Raw genomic sequence first — 17,991 nt, forward strand, 5'->3', positions numbered from 1 at the left:
ATATAAAGAAGGGACGGTGTCCCTCGTATGAGATCTGGGTCAGCTCTGGGGCCACAGCTCTGTACCGATGGCCCAGAGCCAGTGGATCAAGAATTAGAATGGAGCCTCAGTCCTCGGCTCTGGACCGCTGCTCAGGGCTACAAAGACCCCAGCAGGTGTCCCTCAAGTCAAAGCCTCTGGCAGGAATATGTCACCTTTTTCTAGTACCATTGGCTCTGGTGTCCTTTAGATCCTATTTGACCAAGGGGCAGTTTGGTGCACAGGAAGAAGCATGAACTATGAAGTCCGACAGACCCAGCATGAAACCACCCACTGCTCGCATGACCTTTGGGAAAATTAATTAACCATTAAGATTTTAATTTCATCCTTTGAATGAAAAAAAAAAAGAATATGTGTCTCATGGGATTTATTTTAAGAATTAAATAAGATAATAGATAAGAAGCACCCGGTGCCCAGTGGGCATCTGATACACGTTAGTGTCCTCTCTTCCCTTAAATAGGCAAGTGAGATCATAGGTTGGGCATCAAGATCTGTTTTCAAAATCCCATGTATGCCTCTTAATTATGAGCTTTACCCATGAGTGTCCCTTTTTTGTTTTTATTTTATGTTTTCTCTGTTTGTGGATAACAGCTTGACATAGAAGAGATTTCCCTTCCCCCTTTTCCAAACTAGCAGGAGAAAGAAGTGGGCATAGAAATAAAGGTCTGGTGGACATGGAGTAATGCCTGTGCAGAAATCCCTGCATTCTTAAGCCACAGACTGCGGAGAGGTGGGCCATGCAAACATATGACTCTGTGTGTATGTGTTTAAGACCGAGGGATGCTTTTCAAACTCCCAACACAGCTGGCCAAATGGGAAACTGGCTCCTCCGTCCCCTGCACTGTTTCCCTTCTTGTGGAATTCACCAGGCTACAGAGAACATCCCTGGTTTTGCTCTCCTTCCCTACCCCAAGTGAAGAGACGCCAGGTTGCCCCATGGTATCTCTGGAGGGGAGGAGGGGGCTATGAATGGAGAGCATCTCAACTCCTGCCTCCAGGGCCTTGATGCCACCAACTCTTCCTGCCAGGTCTTTGCCAAGGTTTTGTATTCTTGTTGGAAGCCTGAGAGTCAAGGTCAAGGTTTTGGGGTAAAAGGTGTAAAGGGAGCAAGGCAGATATTTCAGAGAGCTCAAAATATCCTTCTAATCTATTTATTAAACACTCCCAAAATAGGCAATGGACCTTGCAATCGAACAGAGAAAATACACACAATTTTGTAGATGCTAGGTTCAAAAATAATAACAGAGATAATGGGGGGAAAATTAGCCAGACTGGCAAGAGCGTATTGCTGTGAAGGGTTAAGGACCGGGGTCGCCTCATACCAATTCTGCCCTGAACTGGAACGAAGCCCCGTGGCTCCACTTCACTAGCTCTTCAGCCAGATGGGTGCTTTCTTTGTCTCCTCAACAGCACGATGAGACGATGGAGCAGGACCAAGAGAGCCCAGCTCTGCCCCTTTCTCGTCACACAGCTGTGGAGTACTGCAGCCTTTACTGCACAGTAAGGCTGGGGAGACTTGGGAGGAAGCAATGCTAGGGGCCCTGGACATCAGCACGATTTTCGCACACTCCGGGGGTGGGGGTGCAAGAAGCCCCAACCCGAGGCCTCCTGAAGAAGAGAAGGCAGCAAGATGGAAGGGACAAACACCAGTTGTACATCAAAAGTATGGGTCCTGGGACTGCTGACAGCAACAAGGTCTCTGCGAGGTGGGAGCCGGCCATGGAAACTCTGCCTCCCTATCTTATTGTAAAACTGAGGAGGAATAAAGGTGGAGGGGGGTGGGGCGGGGTGTGCCTGGACAAAGAGGATTCACGAGGCTTCCTCCAGCACCAATACTCTGTGAGGCCCTGAGTCAGAACCAGGGCCCTGAACCATGTTCTGTCTGGACCTGGATGCTGTCCATCTCCACACCTCTCTCCCATCCCCGCTCTCCAGCGAACTCCCACATCTCCTCTTTGGCTTCTCCCTGAGCGAACTGCTCCTCTCTCTACCTTGTCCTTCCTTCCACCCTGCCATTCTTACCTTTCCCTTAGTCCTATTATTGCTTTTCCATCTCCTAAGTATATTACAAAGACCCTTAAAGGCAAGCAAAATAATTATATGCACTTCAGCTAAGGGTCCCCTTGTGGGCTTGCACTGTAGAATCATGGCTGTTTAAATGGCCCAAGGTAAATGTCCAAGTACCCAGGCACACGTGTGTGTGCGAGTGGTATGGGGAAGGCTCAAATCCAAATTCACTACCACCATTTAAAATATTTAAAGAAACAAACTACCTACCTTGCTGGCCACCACCAGCTGAACCATTCCAGTGGCTGAGCGAAGAATGGCCACAGCTTCCTCGTGGGAGAGCCCGACCAATAAGTGACCATTGATTACCAGCAGCTCATCTCCTAAGGACAGTCTGCCATCCCTGAGGAAAGGGAGATGGGGAACAAAATCCCTTGTCAAGACATTCTGGGCTTGAGAAGGGACACTTTCCTGGAGCTGGGGAGGGTTTTGGGAGGGGAGAGTTAAAATCGGGCTAAAGAGGAAATAGGTACGACCAGAGACGCTTGGGATGGGATTGCTATATCCTTTAGTCTGCTGGGTCCAGATTCGCACTCAGAGGAGTGGAAAGTTCCATGATTTCAGATGGTCGCTTAGTAATAGGCACGTTCTAAAGTTACCACCATATCCTGCATCGATGTCAATGAAATGACTTCCATCCAGGTGGAGACAATAATAGAGGAACACAGACCCCAAGGTGGCAGGATTTAATTTAGGATAGTCAAGTCATTCTTGTCTCAACCCTACGTGTCATCCCACCCTCATGACTGAGTCCTCAGCACAGGGCTGAGTCACTCGGCTGAGCTGCAAAAAGTGAAGGTAGTCCAATCTCACCAGCAATCCTTCTCTATCCCATTGTCTCTCTCTTCCCAGGTGACAAGCCCATGGCCAGATGTCCTCTGTGGGCCCTGTGACACTACACTGCATGTATATGTCCATTTCTCCCCGCTCTGCACACATAGAGGACCTTGAAGATAAAGTCTCTCAGCCCCTTTTTCATCCTTGTGTCCCTGCAGCTGAGCTTCATAAGCAGAAGAAGGAATACAAAGATGAACATAGAGGGGCAGGCCCTGTGCTGCAGTGGTTAAGTTTGGCCCATTCTGCTTCAGCAGCCCGGGTTTTTGGGTTTGGATCCTGGGCGTGGACCTACACCACTTGCTGGACATGTTGTGGTGGCATCCCACACATAAAGTAGAGGAAGACTGGCACAGATGTTAACTCAGGGCTAATCTTCCTCGGCGAAAAAAAAAGAACATAGAAATTAGCTAATTTGCCACTGTTGCAGGTATCAGACCTCGTCTACAACATGGGTGTACAAACATGTTCTATTTCTCTATTTCCTTCCAATTAAATTACAGCTGACTGGGAGCTTCCTTCCCACTGGGCTGGCAGGAGACCCAGTCATCACAGCTCAAGAGTGGCACACTGTGCCAGAGCGTTGGGCAAGCCCCTTCAATCATGGTGGGTCAACAGCCTCCAATGCTCAGATCTCCCATGATCCCAAAGGAGGCAGAGGCTTTTCATTTCCATTGGTAAATGGGGGACAGGAAATCTGGTGAGGCTGAGGGACCCTAAGCCTAGGGTTCCACCACCCCCTTTACATCAGCACCCAGGGTGCTGCTGTGGGACTGGTGCATGTCTTCATGACTTCCAGGTCTACCCACTTCTGTTTCTTTCCAATCTGTAGACTCACCATCTTGCTTTCTTTCAAAGAATCAACCAACTTCTCTCTATCCTTCCTTCCCTCACCAGTTTCTCCCTCTTTCTCTCCATCCTCCAGGGCATGTATCATAATCTCTTTTATGAATTTAGGCTTTAACAGAAGACAGAAGGCACCAGAAACTTCTGATTGCTTCTGCTTTCAATCCTTCAAAAATCCCTAAGGCAGAGAAATGCTAAGGACTCCACAAGCTGCTTGGAATGGAAAGAGAAGAGGAATAGACAAAGCACAGAGAACTAACTGGAACTTCCAGGAGGTGTGTGGGTAGGCCACTCTGGAGGAGAAGGTCCAAGAATACAATGGTTCTGGCCAGTATTCCTGGGTCTACTTATCCACACCACCACCAAGACCATCCCTGATCGCATCTCTTTTCTTATTTCCCTCTTTAATTCCATTTCTCTCATCTCTTGTTATTAACTAGGATGCCCCACTTGTGAATTACACACCCCAGAGGTAGAGAGAGAGACATGAAATTCCAGACTGAGAGTGAAAAGAAAATGGTGAGACCCACTAGAAACAGCTCACATAGAAAACAGACAAGAACAGTTCTATGTAAGCTCATCTCTGGGCACAGGAATTTCCTAATTGCCAGCTTTCCAAAGACAGACTGGAACCCAAGACCTAGGATTAATGGAAAAACAGCTACCTGATGGGAGTTCTTTAAAGTGTATATCATTTGGGAAGTTAACGATGCTCTTCTGGATAAAAATTACTGCAGGTTTTCATCCTCCAATAACTACTGCCACCCAAATAACTGGCGATCATAATCTTATCTCTACTTTAGTTACTAGCATCCTACTTTCTACTTAGAAGACTGATGAGCATGAAACACTTTGATAGATAGTGTCCTGGTCCTCTCCTTAGTTTTCCATTCTTCAGAGAAAATACCTCCAGCTCTTTTAACTCCACCCCATGAGATATATTATTGAGTGCCCTCTCTGTCTTGGGCAGGCCAATCTTGCTCTGGTTTGTCACATTCCCTTTAGTATCAGGGTACCTGGACTGAACAGCAAATTCCAGACTAGACTCACCTCCCTCATCAGTGAAACTCTAGCTTTATACACCTACTGAATACATGTGGGCATGCAACATATGTACATGCCCCACTGTGCCTTGCAAATCCTCGACACCCTATGTACATGGGAGCAATTAGCCAGCACAGCCAGAGCATGCCTTACATCTTGGGACAGCACCATCCCTGTAATTCCAAACGGACTTCTTCTTTGTACCTGCTCTCCCTAAGCACTGCCCCTCTCCCTACTTCAGATAATTGTTCAGATTAAAAGAGAAGTTTTGGAATATGAATGGTTTTCAGCTCACAAGGAGAAAAATTCACATTCACCCGTTGCCCTTCCCCATCTGCACGACAGAGGCACATGCACATAAGTGTGCGTAAAATCCTGACAGACCTGACAAACCCTGACACAGCACGTGAACTGTGGTCACACTGAAAATCAATCACTTCCCCAAGTCCTTAGCCACAGTCTTATGGGAGTTACGATGTCAGGAGTGGCGTATTCTCTTGAATGGCATGGTCTCAATAAGTAACTACATATTACTAGCATCCCCCACATTAGGATAAGTAATATTCACTAGCAACTCAAACTGGACTAGAAAGAAATCCAATTTCTCCTTCCTGGTTTGGCGTATACTGCAGTGTCTCCAGCAATTAGCCACTTCCTGTGCTCAGAGGTGTGTTTAATCAGAACCGCTCGTGCCCAATTTCCTTCTGGGCTCCAGCATCATCCTTGTGAACTGTAATTACCAGGGCTTGGACCAATGGAAGAGTCCTAGCACCTGGGGGAAGGGAAGGGCAGGGAGAGGATAAGGTGGCAGAGAAAGGGGGAGGGTTATCTAATCACCTGTGAGCGGCACCTCCTTCCTTCACTTGAGTGACAACGATAGCGTGAGGTGAGCGCTTTGATCCTCGGCCTCCACTAACCTGAATTCCCAGCCCATCCGATTCTTTAAGCAGCTCCATCTTCCATATCCGGCCAACTTCCTCCTTGGAAGAAAAAGTGAGCACACTGTGAAGTATATGGACAGACACACGGCATTGACACAGGAGAGTGGAGCTGTCAGGTCAGGCCAAACACTCATTACTTGTCAACAGGTATCACATATCATCACAGAAGAAAAAATTCTCTGGGTGGACCAAAGTCTCTAGCTGGCAGTGCTGTCCAATAGAACTTTCTATGATGACAGAATTGTTCTATATTTGTACGATCCAAAATGAAGCCACTCAGGTTGAGAGCTTGAAATGTAGCTAGTGGCAACTGAGACACTGACTTTTCAATTTCATTTAATTTTAATTAAATTAAATAGCCACCAGTGGCTAGTGGCTATGATACTGGACAGCACAGCAAGAGTGATGATCAAATTCCCTAACCAGGATCCTGTTAAGTGAAGATGCTTCTGCCTGAAACCTAGATAGCAACGTGCGTGTAAACACTGGTTGTTTGAGTTCCTTTTATTTATGCACAGCTACTAAGTGATAAAGGAAGATGAAAGGAAGACAAAGCTGGGTCTCAGCACCAGGAAATTCAACTAGTTTGAACCCAGCTCTGCCTCTTAGTACTTACGAAGGTCACCTAACGCCTAAAACCCTCAGTTTCTTTGCCTCTAAAGAGGAGATAATTATTAATACTTCCAGGTTTGCTGTGACGACTAAATGAGGTATTTATGGAAACAGATACCAGTGTTCCTGACACCTAGCAGATACACAATAAATGTTGATAGGTATCATCTATTACTTATACATGCATAAAATATGCATATATATGTGAAAACATCACACTGAATATTAAACTTCCTCAAAACATAAATGAGATCTCTGGTAGGAGAAACCAAAACAGGAAATCAATTGATGAATTTGTCACTGACTTTTATAGACATTAGTCTGTACACTCTTTAAATACATTCAAAAAAAAGCTTCAACCTGTATAAAAATCTTTTTTTTTTTTAAAGTGACTTAATGACAAGTGCAAACAGAAGTCACCTGTCTTTTTTTTTTTTTTAAAGATTTTATTTTTCCTTTTTCTCCCCAAAGCCCCCCGGTACATAGTTGTATATTCTTCGTTGTGGGTCCTTCTAGTTGTGGCATGTGGGACGCTGCCTCAGCGTGGTTTGATGAGCAGTGCCATGTCCGCGCCCAGGATTCGAACCAACGAAACACTGGGCCGCCTGCAGCGGAGCGCGCAAACTTAACCACTCGGCCACGGGGCCAGCCCCTAAAAATCTATCTTTTAAAAAAACTAATAAGTGTCTCTAAGTCCTCTGGACCACTGTTAGCTTTTCTGCTTTGGTTCAGTCTCCGCTTGACTCCCTGTTTCACTCCAAGGACACAAACATGCCCACAGTGAAATGTTTGAGTTCCCTCAGATACTTAGCTGTTCAGGGAAATGAAAGCAAAACCTTCCCAAGTGATTTATTTTGGGGTCTTACTTAGGCTCACCCCTGTAGTTCTTTTCAGCTCTAGGTGGATGGGTATGGGTCACAATGCATTCCTCAACATAGAAAACAAAAGCCATCTGCTCTCTTCATCCATCATGAAGGTCCAATGGAGCCATTAAGGCCCAATACGGACAAAGTCATCATCCCCCTAGAAAAAGGCAAATTGCCCTTTCAAGCTGCTTGCAAAAGAGAAAGAATGTGAAGCATTTAGAGAATCTGAAATACACACTGTCAGAAACTAAAATGAAACTTTATGCAACAGTAAAAAAAACAGATGTTGAATGGTCACTGGTGTGCAGCAATAGGAATGTCTGGGGAAATTATTACCAGACAGAGACCTGTTGGATCCTACACTTTTTCTAGTACAGCACTGCTTGGTGGGGCTCCATTATTCCAGCACTATGCAGGGGTGCCAACTGTCTCCTTCATCCGCTGACCACAGACAAATGAAGCCTGTCTGGCCAAATGTAACTTCAGAAGTCACTGGCTTACCACAGTAGTTCATGAACTTGTCAACGATCCCTATATCATCCAATCGTCTCACTTTGGACTCCACGGTTTTTGGTGTCTTGCCTCTGACCTCTGGAATACCTTTCTCTCTTCCTCATTCAGAAACAGCCTCCCTGGCCTTCAGTCTCTCATAGCCCTGCTACTTCCAAGAAGCCACCCTTGAGAATCAGTGCAACTGCCAAGATGGCAACTTTCAACACTTCCAGTACATGAGACCCTATGGCCTAGTGGATGGTCCCAAAGGAAACAAATTCAGGGATGTGCTGATTAGCTGTTGTCCTGGCTTGCTGAGCATCCCAGACGAGCACACGGGTCAGCCTTGTGGCTGCCTCCCTGGACCTCAATGGGCAGTTGAGAAACTAGAGCAGAATGGTGGCTTGACTTGTTTTTTCCTTAGAAGGTAAGTTATAGCTCCTGGGGTCTTGAAGATGTGTGACAGTGTTCCTCCCTCTCCCAGGACCGAAAAGTTGTGGAACTCTTTCCCAAGAGCAACAGGGACCATTATTAGAGTCCAGAAATAAGACAACCCATAATGAAAATGTTCTGGAATTACATAGTGGTGATGGTTGCAGAACTCTGAATATACTAAAAGCAACTTTAAAATGGTGAATTTTATGGTATGTGGATTATATTTCAATAAGTAATATATTTTAAAAGGCTTTATTACTCCACTGAGATGTAAATAGTGAGGTTGTCATCTAAAAATCAAGTAACTGAGAAGATTTTAATTGTTGAACAAGGAAGCTATCTATCTGCACTAACAAAACCAGTAATTTGAGTTCATTATTTATTAATAAAAAGATGTTGCAAGTGAAAAACAAGAAAACCCATTTGGTATTAGCCCAAATTAGTAAAAACCTATGCATCCCCATTACTAGTTACACCATCATTTTCTCCCATCCTATCCTCCTTTTGTTAAACAGAACATGTGCAGTATGTTTCACAGACAGTGTGACAATACTAGACACAGTCCTTTCTAATTTTTAAATACTTTTAGAAATAGCACTTGAGAAAAGAAACATGCAAAACTACGATCATGGGGAGTGAATAATGGTAAACATATATTTGACAAAAAGCATTAAAAATAACTTTCAGCAAGAACACCCACACACCTGCTCCACACTTCTACCCCTGCCCATACACACACAACTAGTTAAAAGCAGGGCAAAACACAGATCCACTAACAATGGTTTCAGAGGGCAGAAATGACCAATCTGTAATATAGCCGCCAACCATCCTAGTCAAGAAACAAATCTTCTTTTTCACTTTCCTTCAATAACATGGATAAATTTTTCTCATAATTACGCAAGCAGAAACTATGAGGGGAGAGTTCAAAGAAATCAACGCAAGTTTCCTTGCCCTGGAATTTCTCGAACATCTAATGAAGGAGTTCAGAGGAACATAAAGGAAGAGGCAGATGTTATCAGTCTTGGTTGCACAATGGTCAGTATTACGTCTGGCTGCCTATTATAGCTGACAGAAGTCTTGAGTTCAAAATAAGACCAGTGCCTGCAGTTTATGAGGCTAAACCTGGCACTGGCCAAAAACCAACAGGCCAATCAAAGATAAAAATATCAAGTATATTTCCAATTGCCTCCTTACAATTCCACTTGGGTATCTAATACACACCTTGGTATGGTCAAAACAAGACTCTCCTTCTTTCCCATCTCAGTAGGAACAGCACTATCGACAACTCAAGCTAAACAGGACATACAACCTGAAAGCCAATGAGTTATCTTTGATTCCTCCTTCTATTTCCTACATCCAAACCATGAGCAAGATTTGTAGGCTCTACTTACACAATAGATCCCACATGCATCTACTTCTGCTCCTCTTCCCTGTCACCACCCTTGTCAAAGCCACCAGCATCTTTAGCTTGTGTTACCACAATAGCCTCCAATCAGATCTCTCTTTTTATTCTTCACCTCCTACAATGCATTATTCTCCATTACACTTCTAGGGTGAAGTTTCAAAAACATACGTTATGATGCACTCAGCTTCAAACTACCCACAGCTCCACACCAGACTTAGAAGATGGTGCAACTCTTTGCAACGGCATATACGAACCTTTGCGATCTTGCCCTGCCCACATCTCCCTCATCACCTCCCAGGGCTCCCCACCTCATCACTCACTGTGCTTCAGTCTCCCTGCTCCCGGAGCACTCTATCATTCCTGCCTTAGGGCAGCTGCATTTGCTGGCTCTTCCCTGGAAACCTTCTGCCCCCAGATTTTGCAGGGCTGCCCCGTCCTGACTTCAGCTCAGTGTCACTTCTTTGATGAGGTCTTCCCTGACACCCAATACCAATTAGCCCCCCACCCATGTCACTGTCGCCATCTTTCACTTCACTCTGTTTTATTTCATTTATAGTACTTGTAGTCACCATCTAACATTCTGATTCATTTATTCGTCCATTTATTGCTTGTGGCCTCCTATATGTGATAAATGCCATGGGGCAGGAACCTTATCTCTTATTTACCAGTGGGTTCTCTTGCTACTAGAACAGTGCCTAGTACATAACAATATTGCATAAATGTCAGTGAACTAACAAACAAAGGATGTTTATCCATCAATCTTACGGTTCTTCACAATTTATTGAGACTGATGTTAAGAAGTTCGCACAGATGGGAGACCTGTGTGTTTGCCAATGTTCAGTGTTTGAACACCGATCCAGTTGTAGAGATGATTGAGTTCTGAAACAAATCCTGTCTAGACAGATGGCTTGGGCCCTTGCTTCCTTTTACACTGGCTTAAAGGGCAATGAGACTTTGTCAGCCTGTTGAGACAAAGCCAAACCACACAAAATTGGACGCTATGGATTTCTGTATTAACGTTGGAGTGCTACCCCTTCCTACAGACTGCCAGTTACCATGTGAGCTCACACGTGCATCTCTTCACAGAGGCAAACAAAGGGATTTATTTATCAAAACAGAAGTGGTACATTAAAGGGAGCTGTCTCGGCAGCATTTAAATGACCTCATCTTCTGTTGGAACCAAAAATAAAATTTTACAACAGCATCTTTGCTCCAAATGTGAGAAGACACATCATCCAAGTAGAACTGCACTACAATAAATGCTCTGGCTCTAGCTGCAAACTTACTCTGAGCCTGTTTGCTTATTCCTTCCTATTTAGAATGATCAGTAAGAAATGAAGAAATGCATGATCATAATGTCAGAGTGTAAGTCCCTAAGTCATCAGACCAAAATGCTCAGTTTATAGGTGAGAAAATGGAAGTTCAGAGAAAGGACACAGCAGCCCAAAGCCCACAGAGCTGGGGATGGAAGAACTAAGGCTGGAACATGGTGTCCCATCTCAGGCCTGGTGATCTTGGGTGCCTCCATTAGTAAATATCTACAGAGCACCTACAGGAGCGGGGCACTGAGCTAGGACAGGAAGAGCACTCTGCAAAGGCTGAGAGGCAAGAGTGAGCATGGCCTTTTGAAAAACTGTAGCTAAGTCAGCCCAAATCAGGGAGGAAGAAAGCAGTGAGAGATGGAGGCAGAAAGGTAAGCAGAGAGATCACAAAGGCTTACACACTACGCCAGGCCAAGGTGTTCAGAAGTTATCCCAAAGGCAAAATGGACCCACCAAAAGGGTGTGTGTGCGTGTGTGTGTGCGTGTGTGTGTGAGATAAGGTTTGCTCTTTAGAAAGGGCCCTCTGGTTGCAGTAGGCGAATTTAGCCAGTAGGGACAGGGATGATGGGATGAGCGTGGGGGCAGTGACACAGGTAGGAGACCACTATGAGATGAGAAATGAAAGCAGCTTGGTCCTGACCTCAAGTTGTGGGAGCTGGGGAAAGAGAAGTGGCGTGAGCAGGGAGATCCTCAAGGGAGCAGGAGTTGACAGGACTTGGTGATTGACTGGACATGGTATAAGAGAGAGGGCAGCACTTCAGCTGACTCCAGGATGCCAACCCTCCCAATTTGCTAGGATGAAGTGGTTTTCCAGGACATGGGATTGTCAGTGCAAAACTGGAGAAAGTTCTGGACAAACCAAGATGAGTGGTCACCAGTTGGATCTCGGGTTTCTGGCTTGGACATCTTTGTGGGTGATGAGACTTGGAATACTGGGGCATGCCTGGTGGTGTGGGAATGTGATACATTGAATTTTAGGCATGATGTGAAATATTTAAGATGGAGACATCCTGCAGGCAGTTGGTCGAAAGCCCAGGGACTCAGGAGAGAGGTGAAGGCACAGACATGGATTTATGAGACATTATCACAGAGGAAGATGTAAGTTCACCCAGTGACCACGGGGGCCTCCTAGAAAAGCATCATCTTCATGCTGCCCTACTTGTTGCAACTATCAGGGACCACCCAGGAGATGTCTTGAGTGTGAATCTCTTTCTCAGTTCCCCATCCTTTCCTGCAGATTCAGACCTGGGGCAGCCTTCCTGGGGTCTCTGCTAAAGGCCTAGGGAAGAGGTCTGGTACCATACAGGGTGAATTACAAGTACTGGGGTAAGACCACAATGGACCCAGAGACACGCACCAGCCGTGAATAAATTCACCTGGCCAGCAAATGGTAGGATTTGTTTTTCTTTGTTGTGTAACTAAGTTTGGTTGTATTCATTTTTACCACGCAGCATGACAAAAATACACATCATATGTAAACAGGCTTGCAAAAACTGCCACCTTGGATGAGTCATGATCTTTATTAGACAGGCAGAAAGGAATTCTGAACTCGTTTCTAAAACTGCTTATCTATGTCCGAGGAGAGTCTTATGTTTTAGACAATAGATCCAACTTTCGCAATTTTTAAAAATTAATCTGGTTGCATAGGTATTGCTATGTTACCACTTTATAGAAACAAATCTTTCTTAAAAAGAAGATATTTGTTAAAGGAAATCTGTTTCCTATAGCTCCATTAAGGGAGAGCAGAATATAAAAACAGACTGAGGATTTATTTTCATCTAACAAATAACGGTCTATGAAAAAAGAAGCACCTGACAAATGAAAATGGTCTGAATGATCATTATAAGGCTTTTCTGTAATTTATTAAGTCTTGGTAGATACATTAAATCCTTAATAAAGCAGAAACGGAACAGTGCTGACATGTTTAATCTCCCATTATTCAAATAGAATGGAATTTTTTACCCCAAAGGCTTAAGAGGTAACTAGCTAATTTTTGTTTTTCTGGAAATTCCATTTTAGCATGACCTTTGGCTCATCCTGGAGTGAAAAAAACCCACTCAGCCCAAGAACCTTCCGTGAAGGGCTACTGGTTCCAAGTTAGGTGCCACTAGGATGTGGCGAAAGCTGTGAAGACCTACTCGCCCACTCTATCCATCCTGGGTAAAGCATCTAATGATGACACTGCTGGGGTTGAAAATGGTGCTAAAATATTCACGCTTGAGAAAGTGTGTGGCCCAGTCTGACTTTCCAAGACAAAAAGTATAACCCAGGGTCAATCATCAGTCTCTAGGTAATGGACAATTGCGAAGAATGCAAATTCCAGATGGCAAGTTTCTCCTTTCTATAGGCATATAGCTTAAAAAAAAAAAAAATGCCCCAAAGGCAAAAGACTGAAGTTGGTTTTTTTTCACTCTTTCATTTAGTATATCTTCGCGGACATTTGACCTTGAGTACAAAAACCAGGCAAAGGAACTCTGTATGTGTACTCGTCAGATAGTCTGATTCAGAAATTCAATTTTATCTTATTGTCTTTAATTAGGATGGGCAGAGGATGGTAGTCTCTTAAAAGTTTGGTGTGCTGTTTTTCTTTTAAAATCATTCCAAATTATTTCCACAGTGTAGGCCACATTAATGCCTGCCCTTTGAACTATGTGAGAATCAACCTCCTTTGGTACCTTAAACCTTCAAAATGATTAAGGGAACCAACAATTCCTAACTTTTTTCACCATAGGCTTTCTGCATTCACAAGCTAATCATTAGGGGGAAAATCATATCAAGATATAGTATTCATTGATAAGGAACACATTATAATGTTTTTATTGCCTTTCATTTGGAGGAGGATACATTATAATCTTTTTTATTGCCCCTAATCCTTTTTTGGGGGGGCATAAATTTGGTAGAAAATCTTTAATAAGAGACATTAATTTTTTCTTCTGATTCATTCACATCTTCCATCTACAAACATGCCTCCTCTGTGTAAGGCTTTATGAAGATTACTTGGCTCCTCAAATGAAGGAACATGGCCCTTAAAAGAGGGTTATTTTGTTTCTTCTCAATCCATTATACGATTGACTACAATTGCAGAAAAATACATGAAATAGCCTTACCAGAAATTACATTCACTCCCAGGGCACCACTTCCCAGGATGCAAAGCTGAACCTGATACTTTCTCTGCGCCCACTTTCTACCTTTCTCTTTCATCCCTAAAGGGCATCTCTTGAGTCAGAGAAGAAACCAATCAGGAGCCACCTAGGAAGTTACTGCTTCATTGGGAACCCAGAGGAATATCTGCTAAGAGGATTCTTGGAACGAATACGCTTACCCTAAAGAAATGTAACTCAAAGAGAGAGTGTTGGTTCTAATGACAGAGATAATTTGAGGCTAGAAGCGCATCCATTACCATTCAGGATATACCACATCTGCTTTGCCTTTAGGGGAGATCAGCCCTGACCATCACAGCTGGATACCATAGTAGCAGAGATTTCTGTGAAGTTTCCAAACTTCACTGGAATTCAGCAATGTAATAATAAGATCCCATGAAAATGTCACTGGTTTTGAAGCATTAAAAACAAAGGCAGATGCTTCCCTGCGTGTTGGACATCCTTCCTGTGTAATACTGAGGCTGGGATGTTTATGCTATCGACTGCCACCAGGAATTCTTGACCTTGCAGTGGCAATTCCACTGGTGACAGCAGTGATAAATAACGGTACACTTCAAGTACTTTATCTGGGACTCATATGACTCAAATTATACCACAGAAGGCTTGAATTTTCCACTTATGATCACTTGACTGGCTCTTTATTTAAGTGGGATAAAATGACTTGGATTTTTTTGTTATTGTTATGTCCTCTGATCGTTTATCTTAATAAATTTGTTGGCTTCTAAACACAAGATCATCTTAGATATATTTTCTCAACCTTAAAAGCAATGTCAAACAATGTTTCTTTTCAAAATTCAGGTTCTACAATCAAACCAAACCTTACCCGTGCCAGGCAGTCACTTGATTGGAAGTCCGTCTTCCCAGATTTTGAGAAGCGGCGTTTGTCATTGCTCGTGGGCAGCGGAGCATCTGTCTTTGGAATTCTATGCTCTGTCCCTGTGTCCACTTCTGACCGGTCTACATGGGGTCCAGCCACCTCCTTGAGAGAATCTGGACCATTTTCTAGCTCAAAGGCATGACCATTTCCAAGTTCGGGATCCGGGCCATTGTCCAGGCCAGAGATAGGGTCATTGTCCAACTCACAGCCAGTGCTACTCTTGGATTCTTCGGTGGCCTTGTGGGTAGAAGGTCTGGAAATGACCCCAAACTTCCTTGCTCTTTTGCCCTTTTTCACAGTTTGGTCACCCAGCTCCAAGGTAGGTGTTTCTCCTGGTTCAGAGCTGTTGCTACTGTTGCCATTATAAGGAGAATGGACTTTGTGCTTAAAGCGACGAAGCATGATCAGGTAGATAAAGCCGCCATTCCAGCACTGCTCAGCCAGGTAACTGCAACAAAGAGACAGGTGCCTGTTAAAACCCTCAAAATACCCTTCTCCAACAATGCAGCAGGTTGACACATTCAATGGCCCACACAGGACCCACGTGATTAAAATCCTGACCAACAGATTGAGGTACGAAGCTTCCTAAAGAGGCTGACACTCAATTCATCCTTTTAATCTATATAATTGTTGATGCTAAAAATAACCCCCTAACAAACCAAAACGCTTAGAACTTACTAAGGAGAGCACCTTAGGATAGGCAGTCAGAGAAGGATTTGTCTATTAACAAAGCTAATCCTAATGTATCATTAAAAAAAATTCTCCACTTCCTCAACAATTTCTTGCATCAGAATTGTGTCAGTCTCCATTCATGTGGTTCTGATGTAATAAGACTACAAGTCCCCAGGGGAAAAAAGAACGGATAAAATGTAAATGTAAATGTAAAGTTCTGCTCTTAGGATCAAAAACTCAACTGCACGATCACAGGAACCTCTGCCTCACAGCCGTTAAAGTGAGAAAAGATCCCGGGGGGCGGGGCAGAGAGGTCGGCTGGTATGAAGATGCAACTGGTGAATAAGTGCTGGGGTGTGCGCTGCATTAAAGGACCACCACGTTCCCCTCTTGGTAATGATCCTAGTTTGGGTTGTTCATGACACCCATGGAGTGACACTTCCAGTCTGGGAATCCCATTAAGAGGAACAGTGACAAAGTGGAAAACACGCAGACATAGGATGACCGCCACAAAGAAGGCTGCTGGAAACTGTGTCAACCAGGAGTAGTGGGAGGAAAGAAGGTTGCTTAAGCTTGAAAAACACAAGGGCCAGGCGCAGTCGTTTTTCACGTATTTCAGGGCTGCCAAACACTTAGAAGCAGGAAATAATATAAATGAGATAATGTCTGTGAAGCTTGACCACAATAATGACTCTAGATCTCAAAGAATACAAGAAAATAGAACATCAAATATGATGAGTAATTAGCGGTGTTCAGGATCAGATCACTAAAGCTTTAGCAAAGAGAATACTTGCTCAAAGTCAGGAAATCAGGCTGGGCTGGACCCTCCACTGGTGTCACCCAAGATAAGGAAGCACAAACCCCAGATGAACCCAGGGAAATGCCTTCACCACTGGAACCTTGCCACATTCCACACATCACTGGTTCCCAAGCAAAGAATGTCAACAACCAAATCCTTAACAAGTCAGATCTGCTTCTGATCTTCATGCACCCACAAAGAGAAGGCTTGGGGCTTTCTTGCCTACATCCTCAATAAGTGAAAAACAAACAACTTTTCCAGTATACCATGCTAGCTGCTCTCCCTCTAGGCCTGACTATTGGACCTGAGAGCTGGGGCAGTCTTTACGTGGGAAAGAGGCCAGGTTGTAAGGAGAGGAGACCAGCTTTGTCTGAAATGTACTAAGTTATGGGCCAAAGGCATATATTCCTCTTACCTAATGGTCAGGTTATTGCAATGACAGTGACTCTAACTGAAGAAGAGAATGATTCTGAATTTGCCATGGAGTAAAGTGAGTAAGAGAGAAGGGTCCTCAAACATCACCAAAGCTAACAAAAACTGTCTTTGCTCCTGGGCTATAAATCATGGGACGAACTTACACAGAAAAGCCAGGTAGATAAAAGATATTGTACAAACCTCAGGTTGTTCTATGAAATACAGCAGGGTGAAGAGGGGTAAAGATCAGCCCACTGGTCTCTAGAAAATGAAAATTAAACCTGGTTCTCAGCACAATTTTTCTACAATATTTAGATTTTATTTCCTTGAATCGTGTTTTTGGGTTTTTTCCCCCCACACTGGAAAAATTCTTGTAAAGGCATAAAATCCTAAGAGTAGTTAGTCAGGTTGTAAGGGCTTCTTTGAGCAAACCATTAATACAATGCATATGCTCACATGTTACAAAAACCAGCGTGGGTAATAAAAACAGGTCCATGTTGAGTGTTAGACACCCAAACTTCTGGCTTTGGCTTAAGTATGTAAAACAATGCTACTCATAATCCATCAACTGATGAATGTATAGACAAAATGTGGTATATCCACATAATGGAATGTTATTCAGCAATAAAAAGGAATGAAGTATATGCTACAACTTGGGTGAAGCCTGAAAACATTATGCTGAGTGAAAGATGCTAGACCACCTAAGGCCATATATGATTCCATCTATTGGCCACATCCAGAATAGGCAAGTCCATAGAGATGGAAAGTGGATTAGTGGTTGCCAGGAGCTAGGGGGAGGGGTAGGGAGGACTGGGACTAATTGCTAAAAGATACAGATTTTTTTAGGGGGCAATGGAATGTTCTGGAATTAGTGATGATGGTTGCACAACATACTGAATATACCACTGACCTGTATGCTTTAAAAAGGTGAATGTTGGGCCAGCCTGGTAGTGGAGTGGTTAAGTTCACCTGCTCCACTTGAGTGGTCCAGTGTTCTCGGGTTTGATACTGAGTGCGGAAGTATACACCGCTCATCAAGCCATGCTGTGGTGGCATCCCACATACTAAGTAGAGGAAGACTGGCACAGATATTAGCTCAGCGACAATCTTCCTCAAGCAAAAAGAGGAAAATTGACAACACATGTTAGCTCAGGGCCAATCTTCC

The 17,991-nt window shown here is 43.9% G+C and overlaps 1 protein-coding gene across 13 annotated transcripts in view; it reads right to left on the bottom strand.

The window, feature by feature from the left end:
* PDZD2 (PDZ domain containing 2) overlaps positions 1–17,991 on the bottom strand; it is a 345,154-nt gene that overhangs the window by 74,222 nt on the left and 252,941 nt on the right. For 8 of the 13 annotated variants that reach the window (XM_044779458.2, XM_070519811.1, XM_070519812.1 and 5 more), the window contains 3 exons: positions 14,888–15,389; positions 5,668–5,810; positions 2,317–2,449 (listed from right to left, as the gene is read on the bottom strand). In XM_044779458.2, the coding sequence (XP_044635393.2) occupies positions 2,317–2,449; positions 5,668–5,810; positions 14,888–15,389 (778 nt within the window). Of the gene's footprint in view, positions 1–2,316; positions 2,450–5,667; positions 5,811–14,887; positions 15,390–17,991 lie in introns of those variants that run through there. The other 5 variants (XM_070519816.1, XM_070519814.1, XM_070519821.1 and 2 more) reach the window with 3 other exon arrangements.

The sequence above is a fragment of the Equus asinus genome, chromosome 10, assembly GCF_041296235.1.
Source record: "Equus asinus isolate D_3611 breed Donkey chromosome 10, EquAss-T2T_v2, whole genome shotgun sequence".
Lineage (NCBI taxonomy): Eukaryota > Metazoa > Chordata > Mammalia > Perissodactyla > Equidae > Equus > Equus asinus.